Source organism: Hypomesus nipponensis, chromosome 13, assembly GCF_054491055.1.
Source record: "Hypomesus nipponensis isolate SF chromosome 13, ASM5449105v1, whole genome shotgun sequence".
NCBI lineage: Eukaryota > Metazoa > Chordata > Actinopteri > Osmeriformes > Osmeridae > Hypomesus > Hypomesus nipponensis.
This window is the reverse complement of record NC_140373.1, coordinates 6,665,001-6,685,000: the sequence shown is the minus strand read 5'-3', so window position 1 is coordinate 6,685,000 and position 20,000 is coordinate 6,665,001. Positions and strand designations below refer to the sequence as shown.

General features: G+C 50.9%; 1 protein-coding gene across 6 annotated transcripts in view; it reads left to right on the top strand.

The window, feature by feature from the left end:
• jmjd1cb (jumonji domain containing 1Cb) overlaps positions 1-20,000 on the top strand; it is an 83,224-nt gene that overhangs the window by 43,528 nt on the left and 19,696 nt on the right. For 2 of the 6 annotated variants that reach the window (XM_084669707.1, XM_084669704.1), the window contains exons 3-8: positions 8,535-8,648; positions 16,930-17,035; positions 17,167-17,291; positions 17,465-17,608; positions 18,191-18,232; positions 19,031-19,280. In XM_084669707.1, the coding sequence (XP_084525833.1) occupies positions 8,535-8,648; positions 16,930-17,035; positions 17,167-17,291; positions 17,465-17,608; positions 18,191-18,232; positions 19,031-19,280 (781 nt within the window). Of the gene's footprint in view, positions 1-8,534; positions 8,649-16,929; positions 17,036-17,166; positions 17,292-17,464; positions 17,609-18,187; positions 18,233-19,030; positions 19,281-20,000 lie in introns of all 6 variants that reach the window. The other 4 variants (XM_084669703.1, XM_084669702.1, XM_084669708.1 and 1 more) reach the window with 2 other exon arrangements.

Here is a 20,000-nt window from a genome sequence, read left to right as displayed (position 1 = left end):
CTCGTTAGTGTGTCTGTTTTCCTGTTATTATCAGGTCGGACTCATAGCCGTTGACAGAATATGGCTTAATGTGTGCGTGTGTGTGTGTGTAGGGCGCTCTGCAGGTCTCAGTCTGTGTGACAATAGCCAGGCTTTAATCCTGGTCAGGAGAGGCAGATGGAGACCGGGGTATTACTGCAGAGGAGAGAGGCAGGAGGGGCAGGGAGAGGGAGGACGGCAGGGGAAGGCTGGCAGCCAGACAGGTGCTGTAGGATAGCAAGGGATTGTGGAGGTCAGATGACTAGCTGTGGATCAGTGGCGTGATCTGGGGTCAACTCCTCAGCCACGCAGTGAGGGACTTACTGTAATGCACCAGCACACTAAACATATAGACTTAACGCCGCTCTTATTTACATGAATGAGTGGCTCTGAACTTGAGCCAGCCCATTCACAATGCCACTGGCTGAAAAATGAAAGTCAGGCTCAAAGATCCGTTTTGTGTTCTTCACCAGTCAGTCAGGCACCCAGCTAGTCAGACACCCCCGCCAGCCAGTCTTACGACCAGGCAGTCAGGCCCAGTGTGGCAGACATCTATACAGCTCATAGTGGAGCAGGCCAGGGGGGCTGAAGAAGGACATGGTGGCCCCAGGCTGGATAAGGTTAATGATAAACACCCCCGCTGGGGAGAACCTGAGCCAATTACTCCCGGGTCATTTGTGTGTGTGTGTGTGTTGGACCGGTTGTGTGTGTTGTAGTACCAGCTGTCAGCCAGATTAGACTCCATCCTCTCCCCTCCCCTCCTCTCATCCTCTCTGCTCTCCTAAATTATTGATTTAGAGTTCTCAGATAGAGCTGAGATCAAGAAAAACAAAGAACAACAGAAATCAACTTGTCTTCTTCTCCTTTGTGCCGGGGAAATCTTCGAGGCTCCTTGACGTGTGGCCGTCCTGCCTGTGGGCTCTCAGGGCCCCATGGTCTGCTGCTGCTGCTGCACACTCTGGGATGATGGCCTTTAGTCTTGATCACATCTGACTGGGATGCTGCCCTGTCTTACATAACGTTGTCTCTGTGTCTCATAGGCTATTCTCACACACACACACACACATGAGGTGATCTGATGTGATGTTACGCTACGATGGCCTAGATAAACAATCTGTGTCTCGCCGTTCAAAGCCCACAAAGGAGAAACGCTATTCGCTGGAGTCGCACGGCACGTCACAATACTTGTGTGCTGGCGTGAAGGAAACGCTGGGCTGTCTCTCTCTCATGCTGTACGTTTGATTAGCTCCTTGGCACTATTCAAACACACTGTAAGTGAGAATGGAACCACACCACAGTGATATTGATCGGGGAGGCAGATGAAGAGTGTTGCCTGCCAGCCAGGCTCACCGTTCAGATATGACCTTCTCTCCTACCCTCCCACTCCCTAACGTCCATATATCTGCCTGTCTGGGCTGTTCTCTTCATGGAACACCCCACACTAGATACTGTCTATCTGTGTAGGATGAGGGGTGGACTGGGTGCTGATGCAGTAGGATATCACCCATCCTGGATGAAGATCTGTGTAGAAACCTAATTGGCCTTCACTAGCTGGTCTAACTGTTACTACACAGGCAGGTCACATCATTGAATCACAGTCCGTAGAAGGTCGGGGTGTGTGTGGGGTAGTATTGTGGGTTAGTGTGTGTGTGTGTGTATCTAGGTGTAGTGTTTAGTTCCCCAGGCCCAGGCAGTGTGACTGTGGTCTGATCAGCCTGGCATGACAGCTGGAGCTCTGCGGGCACGACTCCACTGCTGCCAACAACTAAGACAGTGCTGCAGAACAGACCTGTGTGTGTGTGTCTGTATGTGTCCGTGTGTTTTCCGAGTGCCTCTGTTTTGTCTGTGCTATCTAGCTTGCTTCTACAATACCAACTGTGTGGAATAACAGAGCTGTGGTATACTGGTAGCCTTTAGTTTTAACCTGCTGTGTCTCTGTGGTTTCCGTGTCGTTTGAGTTCTGACCCGCCCTCCAGATGACTAACCAGGCCAGACAACGCACACACACACACACACTCACTCCCACAGAGTGAGTCATTCTAGACGTGACTCCTCTCCTCTCTGCCCTCCCCGCTTCCTCCCTCTTCTCCTCTCCTAAACACCTGTGATGGAGGCATTAGTTAGACACCCACCACTCTCCCCTGCTTCTGATGCCCTCATCTGGCTCTCGCCTTCCTCCCATCCTCCTCTCTTTCTAACTGTCTGCAGCGAGCGAGCTGACTGACCAACACGGCTTGGGACTCGTCCTTTGTAAAGCAACACACACACATGTCGTAGAGATATATCGAGAGAGGAACCATGTTGTATAACAAATCCCTAGAGACAAGGCTCTGTCACTGATCCAGATCTTTATATAAAAGTCATTCAGAACCGAGGGTGACTTCTGGACTGTTACTGTTCCTTACTGTTACTGGTCCTTACTGGTCTGTACTGGTCTGTACTGGTCTGGTCTGGTCTGGTTTCTGTGTCTTTCTGTATCTCTTCGTGACTTTGCTACTGCTGGAAGCTTCTGATGATGACAAAGACTGAATAATAATCTGCCCTGGGAGAGAGTCGGGCACACAGACGAACAGAGGGAGATTGGAGAGAAGGAGAGTGGAAGAGAGGGAGGGAGGGAGGGAGGGGGGAGTGTGTGTCTGTGCGAAAGCGAGAAGCAAGGACATAAAGGGAGGGAGAGTGGAGTGAGTGAGAGAGGGAGGGAGAGAGAAAGGGGGAAAGAGAGAGAAAGGGAGAGAGAGAGAGAAAGAGGGAGAGGGAGAGGGAGGGAGTAAGAGAGAGAGGGAGAGAGCGGGAAAGAGGAAAGGGGCGAGAGAGAGAGCGAGAGAGGAAAGAGAGGGAGGGAGATAGATTGACTGAGCGAGCGAGCCAGTGCGGTGTCTCCAGCTTCTCTCTCTTTCTCTCTCTCTCTGCGTCAGCCCCTGTTTTTGTCAGGCAGTTAAAATGTCTGCCGTGTAGCTCGTGGTCTGCCAGGGACAGTCTGCTCTCTGAGCTTGGCTCGCACTCGACCCAGCACAAGACGCCACGGAGGAGGAGAAACACCTCTCTCTCTCTTTTTCTTTTCTCGCTTTCTCTCTCATCTGTTCCCCACGCTAGTCTGGACAGTACGTGGGTGAACAGTTCCTGTTTTTCCGCTCCTCTCATTCCGGAGACTCTGAAACGCCAGCGAGGTAACTTTAGCTTTCTCTCTTAAAACTCATTCATCTATTTTTAGGTAATTTGCTGTTGTAAAACAGTAATTTTGGGGGGGAGTTTAACTTTTGTGGTTCAAGCTACTAACAAACCGCTATTAACCTAGGGAGATCTCTGTGGTCATTTGGTCTTCTACGTGTATGTAGCTTTTACCTCAGTCCTGTTCTGGGGGGGTTTCTAACCTGCTGATGTTATGGAACACTATGTAACTCCATAGCTGAACCGTAGCCAAAGCTGTTTTCTAAAGATAGCCTCGCTTTTATATGTCTGTGCTTCCTGTTCTGCCTGTACCACAGACACACACACACTCCCACACACACTCACAGACGTCCACACTCTCAGAGGCTGTGTTGTGTCTGGTCAACCTAGCGCTTCGTGCCTCCCGTCCCCAAAAATACTCCACTGCAGAACAGGGAGTGCCAGGCTCCCCTCTTCTCCACACGATGTGAATGGCACTTTCCAGAACAACATCTAGCCTACTGGAGCCACTGTCCCCTCCTACGGCTTCTGCATGAAGAAGCCTGTGTTGGAGTCTGCTCTCAACAGCCTCTATTCAAATGTGGAGACTTCTCTATGTTGAGTGTGCTATAGGCCCGGACTCGGCTCGCTGTGGACCAGCGCTTAGTCATATTAGACTGTGCGCATCCTTTATTATGGACAGACACTCAGGAATGACATGGCTGGTGTCCAGGAGTACAGCTCCAGTTGTGTCTGCTGGCTCACCTGTTTGTCTTGAGGTTAGGGCGGTGGTGTCTCTGTAGGGATGTGGTCGTGGGTGCTGACGGATTGCGTTGTTGTGCAGACAAGTGTTGTTTTTGAAGGTCCCATATGATCTGTTGACGTATGTGGCGTACTGTCACATACAGTGTTGTGTGTGTATGCGCAGGTGTGTGTGTGTGTGTGTGTGTGTGTGTGTGTGTGCATTGCTGACAGAGACTAGAACCCTCTGGTAGAGAGCCTGGACACCTCCATGGCAACCTGGCGAATCTGATCCACCGTGGGTGTGTTCTGTATGGTCTACTGTGTCCCGTGTGTGTGAGGGAATGATTGACCGTGTGTGTGTGTGTGTGGGGGGGGGGGGGGGGCTAGCTGTGTGTGTGTGTGTGTGTGTTGGGGGGGGTGTTTCTCAGATGGAGGGGAGGCAGCCTGCACTATGACCCACTTAGCCAGCAGAGCTTCAATGCAGCACTGTGCAGAGTCTGTTTCTAATTATACCAGGAAGGAAAAAAGAGAGACGGCTGCTATTTGGAAGTGCACGCGCACACACACACACACACCAACACACACACACACCAACACACACACACACCAACACACAGCCTCATACCGCAGTGGGTTCAGTCTTTGAAGCTATTCTTCTCGTTGTCCTTGCTTGTGGTTTGACCCTTGATTGAATTGGTTAAAGAAATCTGATGGCTGGGGGCTGTTTGTTTTGATCTCATGTGGGTAGGTGTGCGCCTGTAGACTGTGTTAGTGTATGTGGGTGTGTGTGTGTGTGTGCAGTATCAATCAACGCTTTCACTCATGTGATTGCATAGCTGATGAATTTGCCCCATCTCTCTATGAAAGGATATGAGCCAGTATGAGAGGAGGCGTCCTCTCCTGTGGTCTCAGTCCTGCTCTGGTCTGCTCGGGAACTCTTGTCAGGAGACATGCTTGTTCTCATAGCAGAGGAATGTGGAGCTCAGAAGCACAGCCCCCCCCCCCCCCCCCTTCTGTTTGGGTGTGCCTCTGTGACAGTTACTCGCTCTTCCTCCCTCTGTCTCCCTGCCTCTATCTCTCCTTCTTGTGGACACAGTGGCTGCTTTGTGTCTCTCATGAGGAGTAGAGAGGAGTCTCAAAGCATGGCCTAGCCTGCAAGTGTACACACACACACAGCCATTAGGCGCCCGTGTCCTTGACATTGCGGTGTGACAGTGTGTCGTAGTGTGCCCGGGCTCGGCCTCCAGTCCTCCTGAGCTATTTGTCCACCTGGCCTGGGTTGCTTCAGACTGCAGCCAGCTCTTTTTAAAGGGAAACAAGTGTCCTGTTATTAAGCTCTTCTGCAAATGGACCTGCAACGCTGAGATGGGCCCAGGTTGTGGGATCTAAGCCTGGGAACTGTTTATCTACAGTACCCAGCCTCGTCACACATACACACACACACACCTGAACTGGTCTTGAATGATGAAAACATTGTAATAGAACACTACACGCTGAATACACACAGGGCCAGATGGGCTGTATCCCGTGGTTAAGACAGCACTGTTTGTGTTGTTTGTATGCGTGCGTTTGTGGGCGTGAATGTCTGGTTCTCGCAGCCTGTGTCTGTGTGTGTGAGTCACTGTGTGGTTGTGAAGAGCCAGTCAGAGAGAGACAGGCTGTGTGTGTGTGTGTGTGTGTGTGTGTGTGTGTGTGTGTATGTGTGGTCCAGTGTGTGCGCGCGTGCATTTGTAACCAGAGCTCTGCTCCACCATGACCTTCATCAGATAGGAGCCTCCTGTTTCCCCCCTGGCAGTAGAGACATTTCAGAGGAGGATGAAGCCCAACACACACACACACACACACACACTCTCTTTCTCTCTCTCTCTCTCTCTCTCTCTCTCTCTCTCTCTCTCTCTCTCTCTCTCTCTCTCTCTCTCTCTCTCTCTCTCTCTCTCTCTCTCACACACACACAGCCCATCCAAGAGGACCTCCAGGTTACTTAGCTATGCATGAGCTCCAGCCTCTCCTCTCCTTTACCTTCCACTGCACTCAGCCACATCAAATATTTACTGGGGAATGACTGTTCCAGTTGTGCTCCCCAGGACCAGACTCCTAGTCTAGCGGGGAGAAGGGAGGACCATGTTTGGAAGACGAGGCTTTGTCTGCTGCCAAGACAGTCAGCTCTGCTTTCTCCGAACACCCCCAAACATGAAAGCGTGTGTTGTGTTTCTGGAGACATATTGAGGGTGCACAGACTGTACTGCACGGTCTGTCTGACAACACGTTGTGACAGGGAGGTGTTCCCTCGTTGGTTTGAGGCAGATGTGACCCCGTTTTGGAAGTGCAAGACTGTGTGTGTGTGTGTGTGTGTGCCTGTCTTTGTTATCGAGGGCTGACGCAGAAGAACGGTCATCTTCATCGGGATGCCGAACAGTCCAGTCTCTCCTGAGAGAGGGATGAGACCAGTGGAGACCAGGGATCACACTGCACAGCCCCAACACACACTACAAATGATTCGCTACTGTTCATCACTGTCAATTTGGAACATCACAAGTACAAACACTGTCCTTGACATTCTTATGCAGAGCCTCACTGATGTCAGTCCACTAAGGAAGTCCCATCTGCCCTCCCCGTGACACTGGACTAATAGCCAGTACAGCACACAGGACGAGTAGTCACAACCCAATTTGGATTGATGTATACAGGACAGCACAAACTTTCCTTCTCTTTTCTCTCCCCTCCCTCTTTTGCTCTTGTGTATCTCTTTTTGTCTCTCTCTCTCTCTATCTCTCTCTCTCTCTCTCTCTCTCTCTCTCTCTCTCTCTCTCTCTCTCTCTCTCTCTCTCTCTCTCTCCCCTCCCGCTAGCTCTCTGTGTTTCTAAATTTATCTGTCCTAGAAAAGTCAGATGGAGGCTGAGCGCATAGAGCTGTGTGTCTGGTAGAGAAGAGGAGGGGAAAGGGGGGGAAGCTAGGAGGGGAGGGGAGGGGACGGGACGGGAGGGGAGAGGAGAGGAGAGGAGAGGAGAGGTGAGGAGAGGAGAGGAGAGGAGAGGAGAGGAGAGGGGAAGGGAAGGGCAGGGAGAGGAGAGGAGAGGAGAGGAGAGGAGAGGAGAGGAGAGGAGAGGAGAGGAGAGGAGAGGAGAGGAGAGGAGAGGAGAGGAGAGGAGAGGAGAGGAGAGGAGAGGAGAGGAGAGGAGAGGAGAGGAGAGTGAATGATAAGATGGGAAGAGAAAGTGAACAGACATGCGTGTCCTTGGTTCAACCCTGCTGATTTAGTCCTCGTTGACTATGAGAGCTTCAGTGTCTAAACCTGCTTATCCAGTTAGGTCATGTCAGTTTGTTGGTTTAGATAGATGTTGACATACAAGACCAGTCTTTAGTGTTGGTGGTCTCTCTCGGATCCGCATGTCACTGCAAAGCTCTACCGTCTTGAGCTGGGCTCAAGCCTAAGTTGACTGAGAATCCATCGTACGACAAATCTTAGTGTTACGGGCCGTTCCCAAAGACATCGTAGCTAAAGTGTCTCTTGAAAATGTGTTGAAAGTGCATAGATTAGCCTACTCCTTACGAGCATGTTTGGGAAACGCACGTAAGAAATATCAATGGTTTCATTTTTTGCTCGATCGTTGCTACGATCCATCGTTATCAGGAAACGCAGCCCTGGCCTCATAGTTTACTCTGCAGTAGAGATGACTCAGTTATATTTATAGACTCTTAATGAGTCTACAGTCTGAGTGCTGTAAACTTTCACATCCTGGTAGTTTCCTTCATATCATGTGAAGAGGAGAGAAGAGGAAGTGTTACCACAGTTTAACACCATCTGACTACTTCTGCACACTCACTCAGATGCATCTAACACACACACACACACACACACACACACACACATACACACACACACACACACACACACACACACAGAGGCCAGCCACACAGTGACCTGTCTAAACTCCCACTTCCTGTTGTAATGATCAGATGGTTTTGGGTGACTCTTGACCCCTGGGTTGTGGAGGGGTCAGGATATGGAACCCCTGGAGAGCAAACACACACAGCCGTGTACACACAGGCCTAGTTCAGACTAAACTAGGAGCTCCATACTGCAAGATTAAACCCTGATCTCAGACCATTTAGACTGTGGTCTGCACATGTTGAAGCCGGTCTCGATTTAAAACCTATTGACACATACACACACACACAGTGTTCTTATGTTTTTAGTTTCCTAGGTTTCATTTGAGCATGGCTGTTCTGACTCTCATCTCTGCAGCTGAGCTCAGACTGATAGACAGTGACATCAGATGGATAGGGAGCCTGTGGGGTGTGTGTGTGTGTGTGTGTGTGTGTGTGTGTGTGTGTGTGTGTGTGTCTGAGTGGAAGGGGAGATAGAGGAAGAGAGGCACATCAAAGTCACACATGCTGCCTTTGATCTGTCAGCCTTCCTCCAGTCATTCATTTATTAATTTATCTCACTCTGCCCTCTCTCTCTCTCTCTCTCTCTCTCTCTCTCTCTCTCATTCCCCCCCTCTTCTTCTCTCTCTTCTCTCTCTCGACCTTCCTTTTTGTACCGCAGTACCGTGATAACCACCTATGTTGAACGCCCTCTCCACTGACAGGTTCCTAATGTGTGCTGTGTGTGTTTCTTGCAGACCTTCAAGCCTCTGGTGGGCAAGGCTCTTCTGGCCTCCAGCACTGCAGTGGAGTTCTTCTCCGACAGACAGCTGGACTTCCTCACGGACGACGGAGCCTACCAGCTCTACCAGGTGAGGGGAGAGACACCCGGGCACACACACTGGACACACACACACACTGGACACACACTGGATACACACAAAGGTCACACACATACTTGCACCTTTTTGATTTGTGAGGGAGAGGAAGAGGGAGAGGCAAAGAGAGAGGCAGAGAGAGGCAGAGAGAGCATTGTGGGAAGTGTCGAGTGGTCTGATAGGCACCCTAGAGAGGCAGATGGGCCCGTCACTGTGCTAGTACTCTACTCAGGCTAGATTTACACTCATTAGACCAGTAGAACCCCAGCATCTTGTGCCTCCTTCCATCCTGTTGAAACCCCTAATGAAATGCCATCTGTCAGGGAATTAAACACCTTCTCCCTCTGTTTGTTTAGAAACAATATAGACGAGAATAGAACATCCTGACAGCGGGAGAGAATGGAGTTAGGCCAGCGGGTGTGTCTGTGTGTTACGTCTGTGGGTGTCTATGTGGGTGTCTGTGTGTGTCTGTGTGGGTGTCTGTGTGTGTGTCTGTGTGGGTGTCTGTGTGTGTGTCTGTGTGTTACGTCTGTGTGTGTCTGTGTGGGTGTCTGTGTGGGTGTGTGGGTGTGTCTCTGTGTGTAGGTGTTTTATCAATGACAGACAGGATCATTGGATCCCTTTTTTTCCCGGGTTGTTGTTGTGTTAGATGGTTTTATATTGTGTAATGAACTCCGTATGGTGCAGCCAATTATCTGCTATTTGTTTTCCAGCCTATTGTCTTTGGCTAGTCTGCATTTCTAACGAGGAGAGTGTCTGTTGGTGTGGAAGGGTTGTCAGTGCGAGGCTGCTGGTGTTTTGGACTGAAGGAGTGTCGTTGTCGCTTCCTGCTGCAGTGTGTCATTTCCCCATTAGCATCCTCCTCTGGTTTCTCTGCACATGAGCGGCTGGCCTCTGTGAGTCATTTCATAGGAGAGCACACTCAATACTGACTCGTATGTAACACACACACACACACACACACTTGTGCACGGCGAAACAACAACAAACGTGCACTCCAAACAAGGACACATGCGCGTCTAGCACACACACACAGTCCTGATTGAAATCTCACACCCCACACGTGTGCGCACATGGTCACGTTAGAGTTGAATATATTCAAACACTGTGACTCACCCACACATCTGTACAAGGAGACAGGCTGGACGGGGTGAACAAAGGTGCCCTTTGTGTGTGTGTGTGTGTGTGCGCCCGCTTCCGTACACTGTTCAGTGTGTGAGTCTCTGTAGTTAGGATCATGAACAAAGATTAGGATGGGGAAGTCACTCTCACTCAGAGGAACGTTCCACCACCAGGACCACTCAGTCATGGTTGGGTGTAGCAGCCCAAACACTGGGTCATGTTGCAGTATCGACACCAACCGCAGCCGACAAGGCAGATTACTGATCTCTCCTCAGGCCCTGCCCTGTTCAGAGATGACCACAGTGGCTTCCAAATCATACACACACACACACAGCACACAGCACACAGCACACAGCACACAGCACACAGCACACAGCACACAGCACACAGCACACAGCACACAGCACACACACAGCAGCTCTGTGACAGCCGGTGCTCGTGATTAATGTCACACGTGTGTGAGAACAGCTGGTGCCGGTAGGAAAAGGCTCCACCCTCCATCCCCAACGCATATCTGATGGACAACCAACCATGGACTGGCGCTTGCACACACACACACACACACACACACACAGACGGGCCATTATGTGAAACACACCAGGCTGTATGGGAGACCCGCAGGACTGTCCGAGACATTCCTCGACGGTCCCCACTATGTACCCCTGACCCTGGGGCTGGTCTGGAATATCACATGACATCACCACCGCAGGAAGGGGGTGACCTCACTCCAGAATCCCACAGACGTTCCGCAGAGTAGCAGCGTTGCCACGACGGCGCTTGTGATCCTTGCCTTGTCGGGAGGACAGGGGGCAGGCCAGACAGACCGACGGAACCCGACCGCACAGCCTTCCTCACATCCTGCCTGCTGGGCTAGTGAAGGGCTGCTCAGCCTGCGCCGTGCCCCTCCGCAGGGCCAGAAGGAGGGGGAGGGGGGAGGCGGGGGAAGGGGGGGAGGCGCAATCTGTTTGGCATGAACGCTACAAAGAAGTCACTGTTTTTAGAAAGCCCATCGGTCGTCTCAGCCGAGCCTGGGCATGGTGGACTGCGGTGGAGGTGGCGGCGTGTTGGGTTAGCGAAGAAATGCTTCAGTGTGTGTCGGTGTGCGCTGTGTCGTAGGGCAGAAGTTGTTAGCGCTTTCGTTTGGGGGAATTTGAGGTGGATTAATACAGTTGGGTGCTGACTCAGTCTTAGCACACACACACACACATGCACGCAGAGGGGAAAGCCACTGAAGGGCCAGCAAATCTGCTACTCCCTTTTAAACAATAGCCCCAGTGTTAGCTGTCAGGAACTGTGAGAGCAGCTTGTTGGATCCTGTTGGCCTACATACAGCACCATGAATAGCAGCAGCAGTAGTAGTATTGTAATTGTCTTACCTCTGGGCTTAATAGTGACGCCCTCAACACACACACACACACACACTCACTAAGTAGACTGTGTCCCTCTCATCTCATTTGGCAGTGTTGGGACAGGCAATTATAGTGATACTAGGTTCTGTGGTCCCTCTACTATGTGTTTGAGAGTGTGGGTGGCTGTGTTCATATGTGTGTGTGTGTGTGTGTATGTGGGCCAGTATTCGACAGATTATCTCTATAACGGCTGGGGGATGACTGGGGTGAGAGGAGGGAGGGAGCTAGGGGTGGGAAGGGGTGGGGGGGGGGGGGATCTGCAGCTGTTATCTCTGAGCTAGGCTTGGGCCTACACACACACACACACACACACACAGTCCTTCAGCGATCTGCAGCTGACAGCAACTCTCTCCAGAAACTTGATGGCGTTGCCTGGAAAGCCATAAACAAAGCACCCTCTCTGTGTCCTGACACACATAAACACACACCAAAGTACACACTCCCACCCACACACACACTGTTTCTCTTTGACACACTTTACTTCGCGTAAACACACACACAACACACACACTTTTTTTTTTACTTCTCCGATACACGAATGCATAGCAAGCCAATACACACACTTCCTCATGCTGACATTCTACACCCACACACACATAGTATCACATTGCCGTAGCAACATGCCATGTTCATACGCACACACACACACACATGGTCTGTGTTACATTTAGCCTGACACCAGGGCTGCTAGGGCCTGGTTGTAGATCCTATTACTGTCGCAACAACACACACTGTAACCCCAGTGTAGAATTACACCCCAGCAACAACCTTCACCCCCCCAGCCCCACCCCCCAACCCTCATCCTCACCCCCCCAGCCCCACCCCCCAACCCTCATCCTCACCCCCTCTCTCTGCCAGGATACACAGAACATTTATGACATCACCCCGGCAACAAGCCACTTTCACATACTGGCTCGCTCGCTCAGCTGTTGTCATGGGAACAAATGGTCCCGTCACTAAACAGCGTGTATGTGATAGTCTGTGGATGGTTTCTCCAGCTGGGCCGTCAGGCAGGCAGGCAGGCAGGCAGGCTCTCTGTGGTTGTGGCATCATATGCTGACAGCTAAATGGTTGTGTGAGGATCTCTGAATTACAGAGCTGTAGGCCCGTCTCTGAGCTGGGTGATAAAAGGTATCGTAGTGAAGGCGAAGGTAGGCTACATGAGAGGAAACGTGGATCTTAGTCAACCAGACCCTCCTTTTTGTACTTCCTATCCTCACCACTGTGATTCCACTGAGGTGGACCAGTGGTGATTTTGCGTTGTTTGCCATGGCAACGGTGTCTCCAAGGCAACAGCGTTTTAACAGAGGGCCTGCGGTTGGTGGATGTTAGTAGCAGTAGTAGATTGTACCTCTTCTCTCTCTCTCTCTCTCTCTCTCTCTCTCTCTCTCTCTCTCTCTCTCTCTCTCTCTCTCTCTCTCTCTCTCTCTCTCTCTCTCTCTCTCTCTCTCTCTCTCTCTCTCTCTCTCTCCTTTCTGACGCAAGCCTCGCCTCATCTCACCCCATCACTTTGTCCCTCCCACCCATGTCGCTAGCTGGCCGCTGCCATGGTAACGCTTCTCCTGCACTGATGAATTTGTTCTGTCTCCTCCCTGACCTTCTGTGTCTTCTCCACACGTCTGGCATTACTGTTACATCTGGGGATTTCAACCATGTTCAAATGGTTGCATTCTCCTGCTATCTCTCTATCTCTTTCTCCCTCTGTCTTGCCCCCCCTCTCTTTCTCTTTTTCTGTCCTCTACACACAACTACATCCTGAAATGATTTGCATTTAGAATATATATTTTTTTTTTTACAAGCCGGAGTATACTTCCTGGGTCAGCGTGGAATGGGGCTGGAGTCATGTCCTCCATGTGGGATAAAGTCACCCCCCCCTCCTGCTCCTCCTCTTTGTGTCCCCTCCGCTGTCACCTTGAGGCTTACATCCTGCCAGCCAGGTCCTGGGCTGTGAATCACCACAGGGAACCACACTGTCTGTGGACATGAACGCTGAATGCAGGGGACGGAGAGAGGAGACACACACACACTCTCACTCACTCACACACACCCACACACACGACCCTCCCCCTCCCCATTATTTGAGCAGTGTTCACAGCAAAGGAGAGCTGAGGACCGGAATGCTAATTGGATCCCTCCGTCATGTGGACGGTCTCTGTTGTAGTGGTGTCCTGGGCTTGGGCCTATAGCCTCTGTCTCCTTGGCTCAGTGTCTCTTTCCACAATCCAAATGATGTGGATTATGTGTTATGTATCAAATACACCTCCAGGTCCTAGTCACTGTAGGCGTCCATTCAACTGGACTTGACTGACTCGTTTATATGACAGGTGAATCATTAACCTTTTAGTCTTTATGGGGGCAGCTTGGCCTGGAGTCCTCATTTGTATTCACTCAGCAGGTTGTAAATAAGACTGCTGTGTGCGTGTGAGAGTGTCAATACTACTGCAGAATGTGTGTGTGTGTGTGTGTCATTAAGACAGGCGAGCGTGCTCTACATCATCTGGATGGGTGTGAGGGTCACCAGTGTTTAGTGGAGCCATAACTAATCTGATCCTCCAGAATGGGTGTTTGCATGCGTAGCTTGCATGGCCGCTTTGTGTGTGCAGTGATGCGAACGCTCCTCGGACGCACCGATTGGCTGGCTGCAGCTCTGTAACGAGCGAGCTCAAAGATGGTTCTGTGCTGCAGTGTCCAGGACCTACGGGAGAGATCCCAGGGCTGTCTGGTACTCTACACACAAGAATCGTACCCGCTCTCGCTAGCCCTGGTCACAGTTATTCGGTCAAATGACACGAACACGCACCCTGACCGCTCCCGGTCTTCCTGTGTCTGGGAGGGAGGGAGAAAGAGAAGGAGGCCTGTTTTTCTGGGTCAGAGTGAGATCTGGAAGTCATTGGGATCCCAGTGGGGAGGAGAGACTCCACCCTTCAGTGTTCCTCTGTCTACCTCTCTGCTCCGCCGGGTGGAAAACCCCGGATCACTGCCATTAAACTGATAGATGAAGGGAGGGATGCAGGGCGGGGGGAGGGGGCAGAGCACAGCAGGTCCACATCTGCTCTGCCCTTCACCAGGGTATATTTGTGTGTTTCTACACCTACACGTTTTTGTTGAAGCTAGGAGGTGGGGGGGGGGGGGGGGGCTGGCAGGGAGATTAGCCCACGCAGTTAGTGACAGATTGAGACACATCTGTCAGTTATCCGGCAGGGACGTTGTGACTGTCTTCCACGTAGCTTTGTGCAAGAAATCCCTCCAAGCAGCCCAGCTCCGACGGTCCCTGAACCCCATGACCTCGCCCCGGCAAACAGTGGCCACGTCACCGAGGGGATTTGCATGTCGAACAAAACGGGACCGAAAACGCTGAGGCAATCGTCCATGGCACCCTGCCGAGGAGAGGGTTTTTCTTCTGGTTGCACCTAGAGATGTGTCACACGAGGATGTAGGGCACTTATTTAGGGTAGGGGGAACGCCACGGATGCAGCTACACCACGTAGACAGCGAGACCGAGAGACGTGTTAGGTCAGATGTGGTTTGATGGCGCCGTGTCAGATGAAAGCATCGGCTGATGGGTGTGTACGGGAGGAGGAGGACGAGGTTCTTGCTTCACCTCTCCTGTTCCCTCTCTCTCTCTTCCTCTTGCTCGCTCTCTCTCACGCGCTCTCCCTCTCCATCGCTTTCTTTCCCTCGCTCCCTCTGACAGCTGCTAGGAAGCACTGCAGGATTAACGGAGGGAGGGAGGGAGGGAGGGAGGGAGGGAGGGAGGGAGGGAGGGAGGGAGGGAGGGAGGGAGGGAGGGAGGGAGGGAGGGAGGGAGGGAGGGAGGGAGGGAGGGAGGGAGGGAGGGAGGGAGGGAGGGAGGGAGGGAGGGAGGGAGGGAGGGAGGGAGGGATTCAACCTGCAGGTCAATGAATAAATCATGCTGCTCCCTCCTCCCTCGCTCTCCGCTTCCCCCCCCTTCTCGCATCCTGAAATAGCAGCAGAGAGAAGATGCGGTGTTTCTGCTGAAAGGCCAGTGTGTGAAAAACACAAAGGCAAGATGGCAGGAAAGAGGAAACAGCACTGTTTACTGTTCAGTCTTACTCTCCCCCTTCCCCCCCACCCTCCCCCCTCCTCGCCTCACAGCGACAGACACAGCTAGTCATCAAGAGTGGTTACACGTATTCACACACACACACACACACACACACACCCCCCCTGGGCTGGACTCAGATGATAACTGACCTTGACTAGGTCGTTGCACCACTGCTGTTTTTGTCATAGAGGTATTCACCACACATCTCTAGCTAGTGGCTGCTAGTGTGGGAATGTAGGCTGTTAAAGTGTGTCAGTTTCCAATTTCCATACACACGTGGATGTGTGTGTGCGTGCGCTTGTGCAACACCCAAGCCTGCTAGATGAAGTCACCAGACAGGACTATGTGTCCTCTGAGATTAAACTTGTTTCTCAGGGAGGTGACCGAGGCCTGGGGCGTGCAAACAGCCCACCAAACCTCCTCTCCCTCCTCTCCCTCCTCTCCCTCCCTCGGAGCTTTTTCCACTCCTCATCACCAGCAACAATTAATGGAAGTGGTGGGCGGATATCCCTGTCACCCTGCCTGACCTCCTTGAACCCTGCAGCTCACTGCTGCTGTTATAGCTGCCGCACACACACACACACCCTTTCTCAGCCTGCCTCTCTGTCTTTCTCTGTAATAGTGTATGGTTCTGATTCAGCCTGGTGACATGCACCTCTATCAGACCTGAGGCGTAGGAGTGAGGTTGTTTACCGAAGAGAATAAACTCAACTGGTCATATTTGTGGTTTAGATATTAGATATGCAGTTTGGTTTGCAGTCTGGCAAGCTCTTGTATGTTCTTTCTTTTTGAATTAGTTCGATTTCATTTTTGTAGCTAGACTGCTTACCGGTACTTCTTTTGAGGAACATTGGCAAAAGGACAACATTGAGCCTAATTCCATCCATCCACCCATGTGTATAAAGGTGTGGAGTAGAAAGAGAATGATGAGCAGTCTCCACCATGCCTCAATCTGCCTCAGCACCAGTGGATGTTGCTCTCTCAGTCCCAGCGTGTGGATCAGCTGCTGCTGTGTGCAGGCATGGGTTGCCTGTGGTTGCGTGAGAAACCTGGGCCAGCTCTGGGCGGCTCGGCGTGTCTGCTGTTCAGCATATCAAACAGCACTGCAGAGAGAGAGAGACCACGTCTCTGGAGAGAGCTGGGGGATCAGTCCAATAATCACACTCCGCACACACACCCACAGGCACACACACACAGGCACACACACCCACAGGCACACACACCCACAGGCACACACACACAGGCACACACAGTCACACGCACACACACACACAGGCACACACACACACACACACAGGCACACACTCCCACAGGTACACACACACACACAGATTCACAGCATACACAGTTAATCACACAGACAGGAACACTCATTATTCCCTCTACTGAAATGTGTCTCATCGCTGAGCTAGACATACTCATCTGGCCTTTGCTTTATGGATGAAGGCTTTTGAAACTGACACTTTTAATTCACTCACCGGCGATCACACAGTGCTATGAAGGATAACGGGGATGGGGCATTCTGTTGAAAATGGTATTGTGCTTTCTATGCTATTGTGTTCCGCTTTGATTTAGACTGACTGACTTTTATCTCACAGGTGTATCTATTATTCTGACCTGTGTGTTGCACAGGGGTGTGTATTATTCTGATGTGAATGTGTGTGTGTGTGTGTTGCAGGATGAGGTGGACAGCTTAAGCCCTGTTCTGAGGGACAACCCACAGCTCCATGAAGAGGTGAAGGCCTGGCTCAAAGACCAGAAGGTTCAGGAGATTTTTATGCAAGGTAGGTGGAACTGCCGGGGCCCCATTTGAAAATCTCTTTCTCTTGGTTGGGTCTCCATATAACTCTCTGTGTGCTCCAGCAGCTTAATGTCTCGTGTGTGTGTGTGTGTGCACCTCTTTCTCTCCCTCCAGGTCCCTATTCGTTAAATGGCTACCGTGTCAGAGTTTACAGACAGGATTCGGCCACTCAGTGGTTCACAGGCATCATCACGCACCACGACCTCTTCAGCAGAAACATGGTAGTGATGAATGACCAGGTAAACCCACCCTGAACGGCTCCCTCTGCCTCCGGCTGTCTCTCTCTCCCACATTCTCTCCGAATGGCTCCCTCTCTCCTGCTCTTTCTCTGGCTTCCTCTGTACCTCTTCATCTCTCACCTGTCACCCTCCCTCCTTCTCATGTTCCTCTGGTTCTGTGTGGTTCCTCTCAGGTACTAGAACCTCAGAACGTGGACCCGGGCATGGTACAGATGACCTTTCTGGACGACGTGGTCCACTCTTTGTTGAAAGGAGAAAACATTGGCATCACCTCCAGACGCAGATCCCGCTCCAGCCAGAACAGTAACTCCGCCCACGTGAGTAAACACACACAAACACATATATTTGTGCCCCGCTCTCGATGAACACACAAACATGCACACTGCATCCAGTGCTCACAGACTGCTGGCCATTCTCTTGCACATTAAAGCCATTTCCAAACTGTGCTGATTACTGCTTCTGTGTGATGCTGCCCTACGTACACGCATTGCTGTCGATGTATCTAGATGTGCAAGCATGTCTGTGTGTGTGTGTGTGCAGTCTGTCTGCCTGCTGGGAATCCTGCTGTATATACTGTATGTCTCTAGAGCTTTAAAGTAAAGTTCCTATGTGCTTAGTTTGCTTCTAAAGAAACACCTGCCCTACAGATTGATCAAACAATTGACCAACCAATCTATCGATGAGCCAATCAAATCAGTCATATCACTGGTCCCTTTATCATTAACAAGATCTCTCCTTGTCCCACCTTGTTTGTTTTTTTTATTTTGTATTCTGTGTGTGTGTGTGTGTGTGTGTGTGTGTGTGTGTGTATGTGTGTGTGTATGTTTGGGTGTGTGTGTTTTCCTTTCTTTGTGTTTGTTGTTTTGAACACTTATGGGGGGGCTTCTGTTGTCAAGCAGACGACGGGAGGGAGACCCAGCGGGACCACAGCCAACTCTCAGGTACCTGGCCGCTAGCCAATAGCCGCTAGCCCTCCCCAGCCCACACTGCTAGCTAGCTGACTGACTGCTTCACTAACTAGTTCTCTGGTATCAAACTAGTGTCAGCTAGGCCAACAAAACACTAGCCAAGTGGTTGACTAACAACTGGGTACAACTAGTGTAAACTAGGACAACAAACCACTAGCTAGCTAACTAACTGGTTGACTAACTAGTTAACTGGTTTTAAATAGGTATTTAAACTACCAGCTAGCTAGCTACCTGTTTGAAAGGGTTGACTGTGCTGCGTTGGACACCACCAGTTACATTAATCCAGCAGTATATTAAATATTGTTGTAGAGTCGGTAAAGAGCCTCGTTCATGTCCTTTGCAGCATGGCTATTTAGTAACTCTGTAGCTGCTGAAGGTCAGCCACTAAGACCCAATCAGATAAGAGGACAGGTGGCAGAGATGGCCCTGACTCAGAGAGATGCTTCCCCATTGGACAAGCCATAGGAACTCTCCTTTCCAGCTGACCCGTGGATGTTCTCTGATAATGGATTATGATAGTGTGGAGGAGGGATGGTTGCACTCACTGTGTTCACCCATGTATTTTGTTGGGGTGTGCATCATTTGTGGTGGTGTTGATGGTGAACTGTTTACTCCCTATGGCAGAACCTAGCCCTACTCCTGTTCCTGGTACAGGCACCCAAACTTAACTCCGGTCTCTTATCTTCTCTATATTTGTTTTGTTTTTGTGTGTCTGTGAACCTTTTGTGTATTTGTGTGCATGCACGCTTGCATCGTCACAACAACCATCAGGGTCACTACACCCGTGCGCAGGCCAACAGCCCCAGACCTGTCATGAACTCATCCGGTTCCACCCCCAAGTCCTCCTCTGGGGCGGTGGCCTCCCAGCATCAGAGCCAATCACAGCAGGGCCAGCAGCTTTCCCAGCATTCCCCGGGACAGCAACAGCGCAGCGCCCGCGCGTCCCGCAGGAAGGGCTCTGACAGCAGCGTGCCGGACGACGACAAGACACGAGACGAGCGGCCGGAGAACGCTGGGAGAGGTGAGGAGACTTCAGGTTCTAGACAGGATCACACCGGGTTTTAGACGGTACAAACCAGGACATAGACAGACCCTACAGGGAGTGGTGAGGACACAGTCGATCTCGTCAAAGGAAGATTAATACTTCATTAATGATGAATACAAAACAAGTTGTGGTACAGAAGTGTGAGTATCTGAGTGAACCTAATGAGTAGGCTGTGTTCTGCATTGCAGTAGTCTGCAGCAGTGTGCTTTATGTGTATCAATACTGACTGCCAGAGAGATAGGCTAAGTGCCGCAATGGACTCTGGAAGGAATTGATGTTCTAAGCGGGCATAAATTAGACCGGACATCATCATCTGTCATGTGGCGTAATGCAGCACTTAGGATCCAATCAGCTGAATGCTTAATTAGAGGGATGACATCATCATTGTGGGACTTGTCAGCCTCGCTATGGACTCATTTCACCTTACAGCCAATTTACATTTAGTAATTTAGCAGACGCTTATCCAGAGCGACTTACAGTAAGTACAGGGACATTCCCCCAATCTGAGGATGACTGGTGCTCTGACACTGGTGGAGGTTTTGTTCACTTATCTACTTTATCCATGTTCTATCAGTGCATTTAACTAATAATCCACTAATCATCCTTTGTTGCTTCATTTTCCACGTGTCTGTCATCTCATGAGAATTGAGATTCCAAGGTGATCCTTTTACCACAGAATAGACTTTGATGTCATTG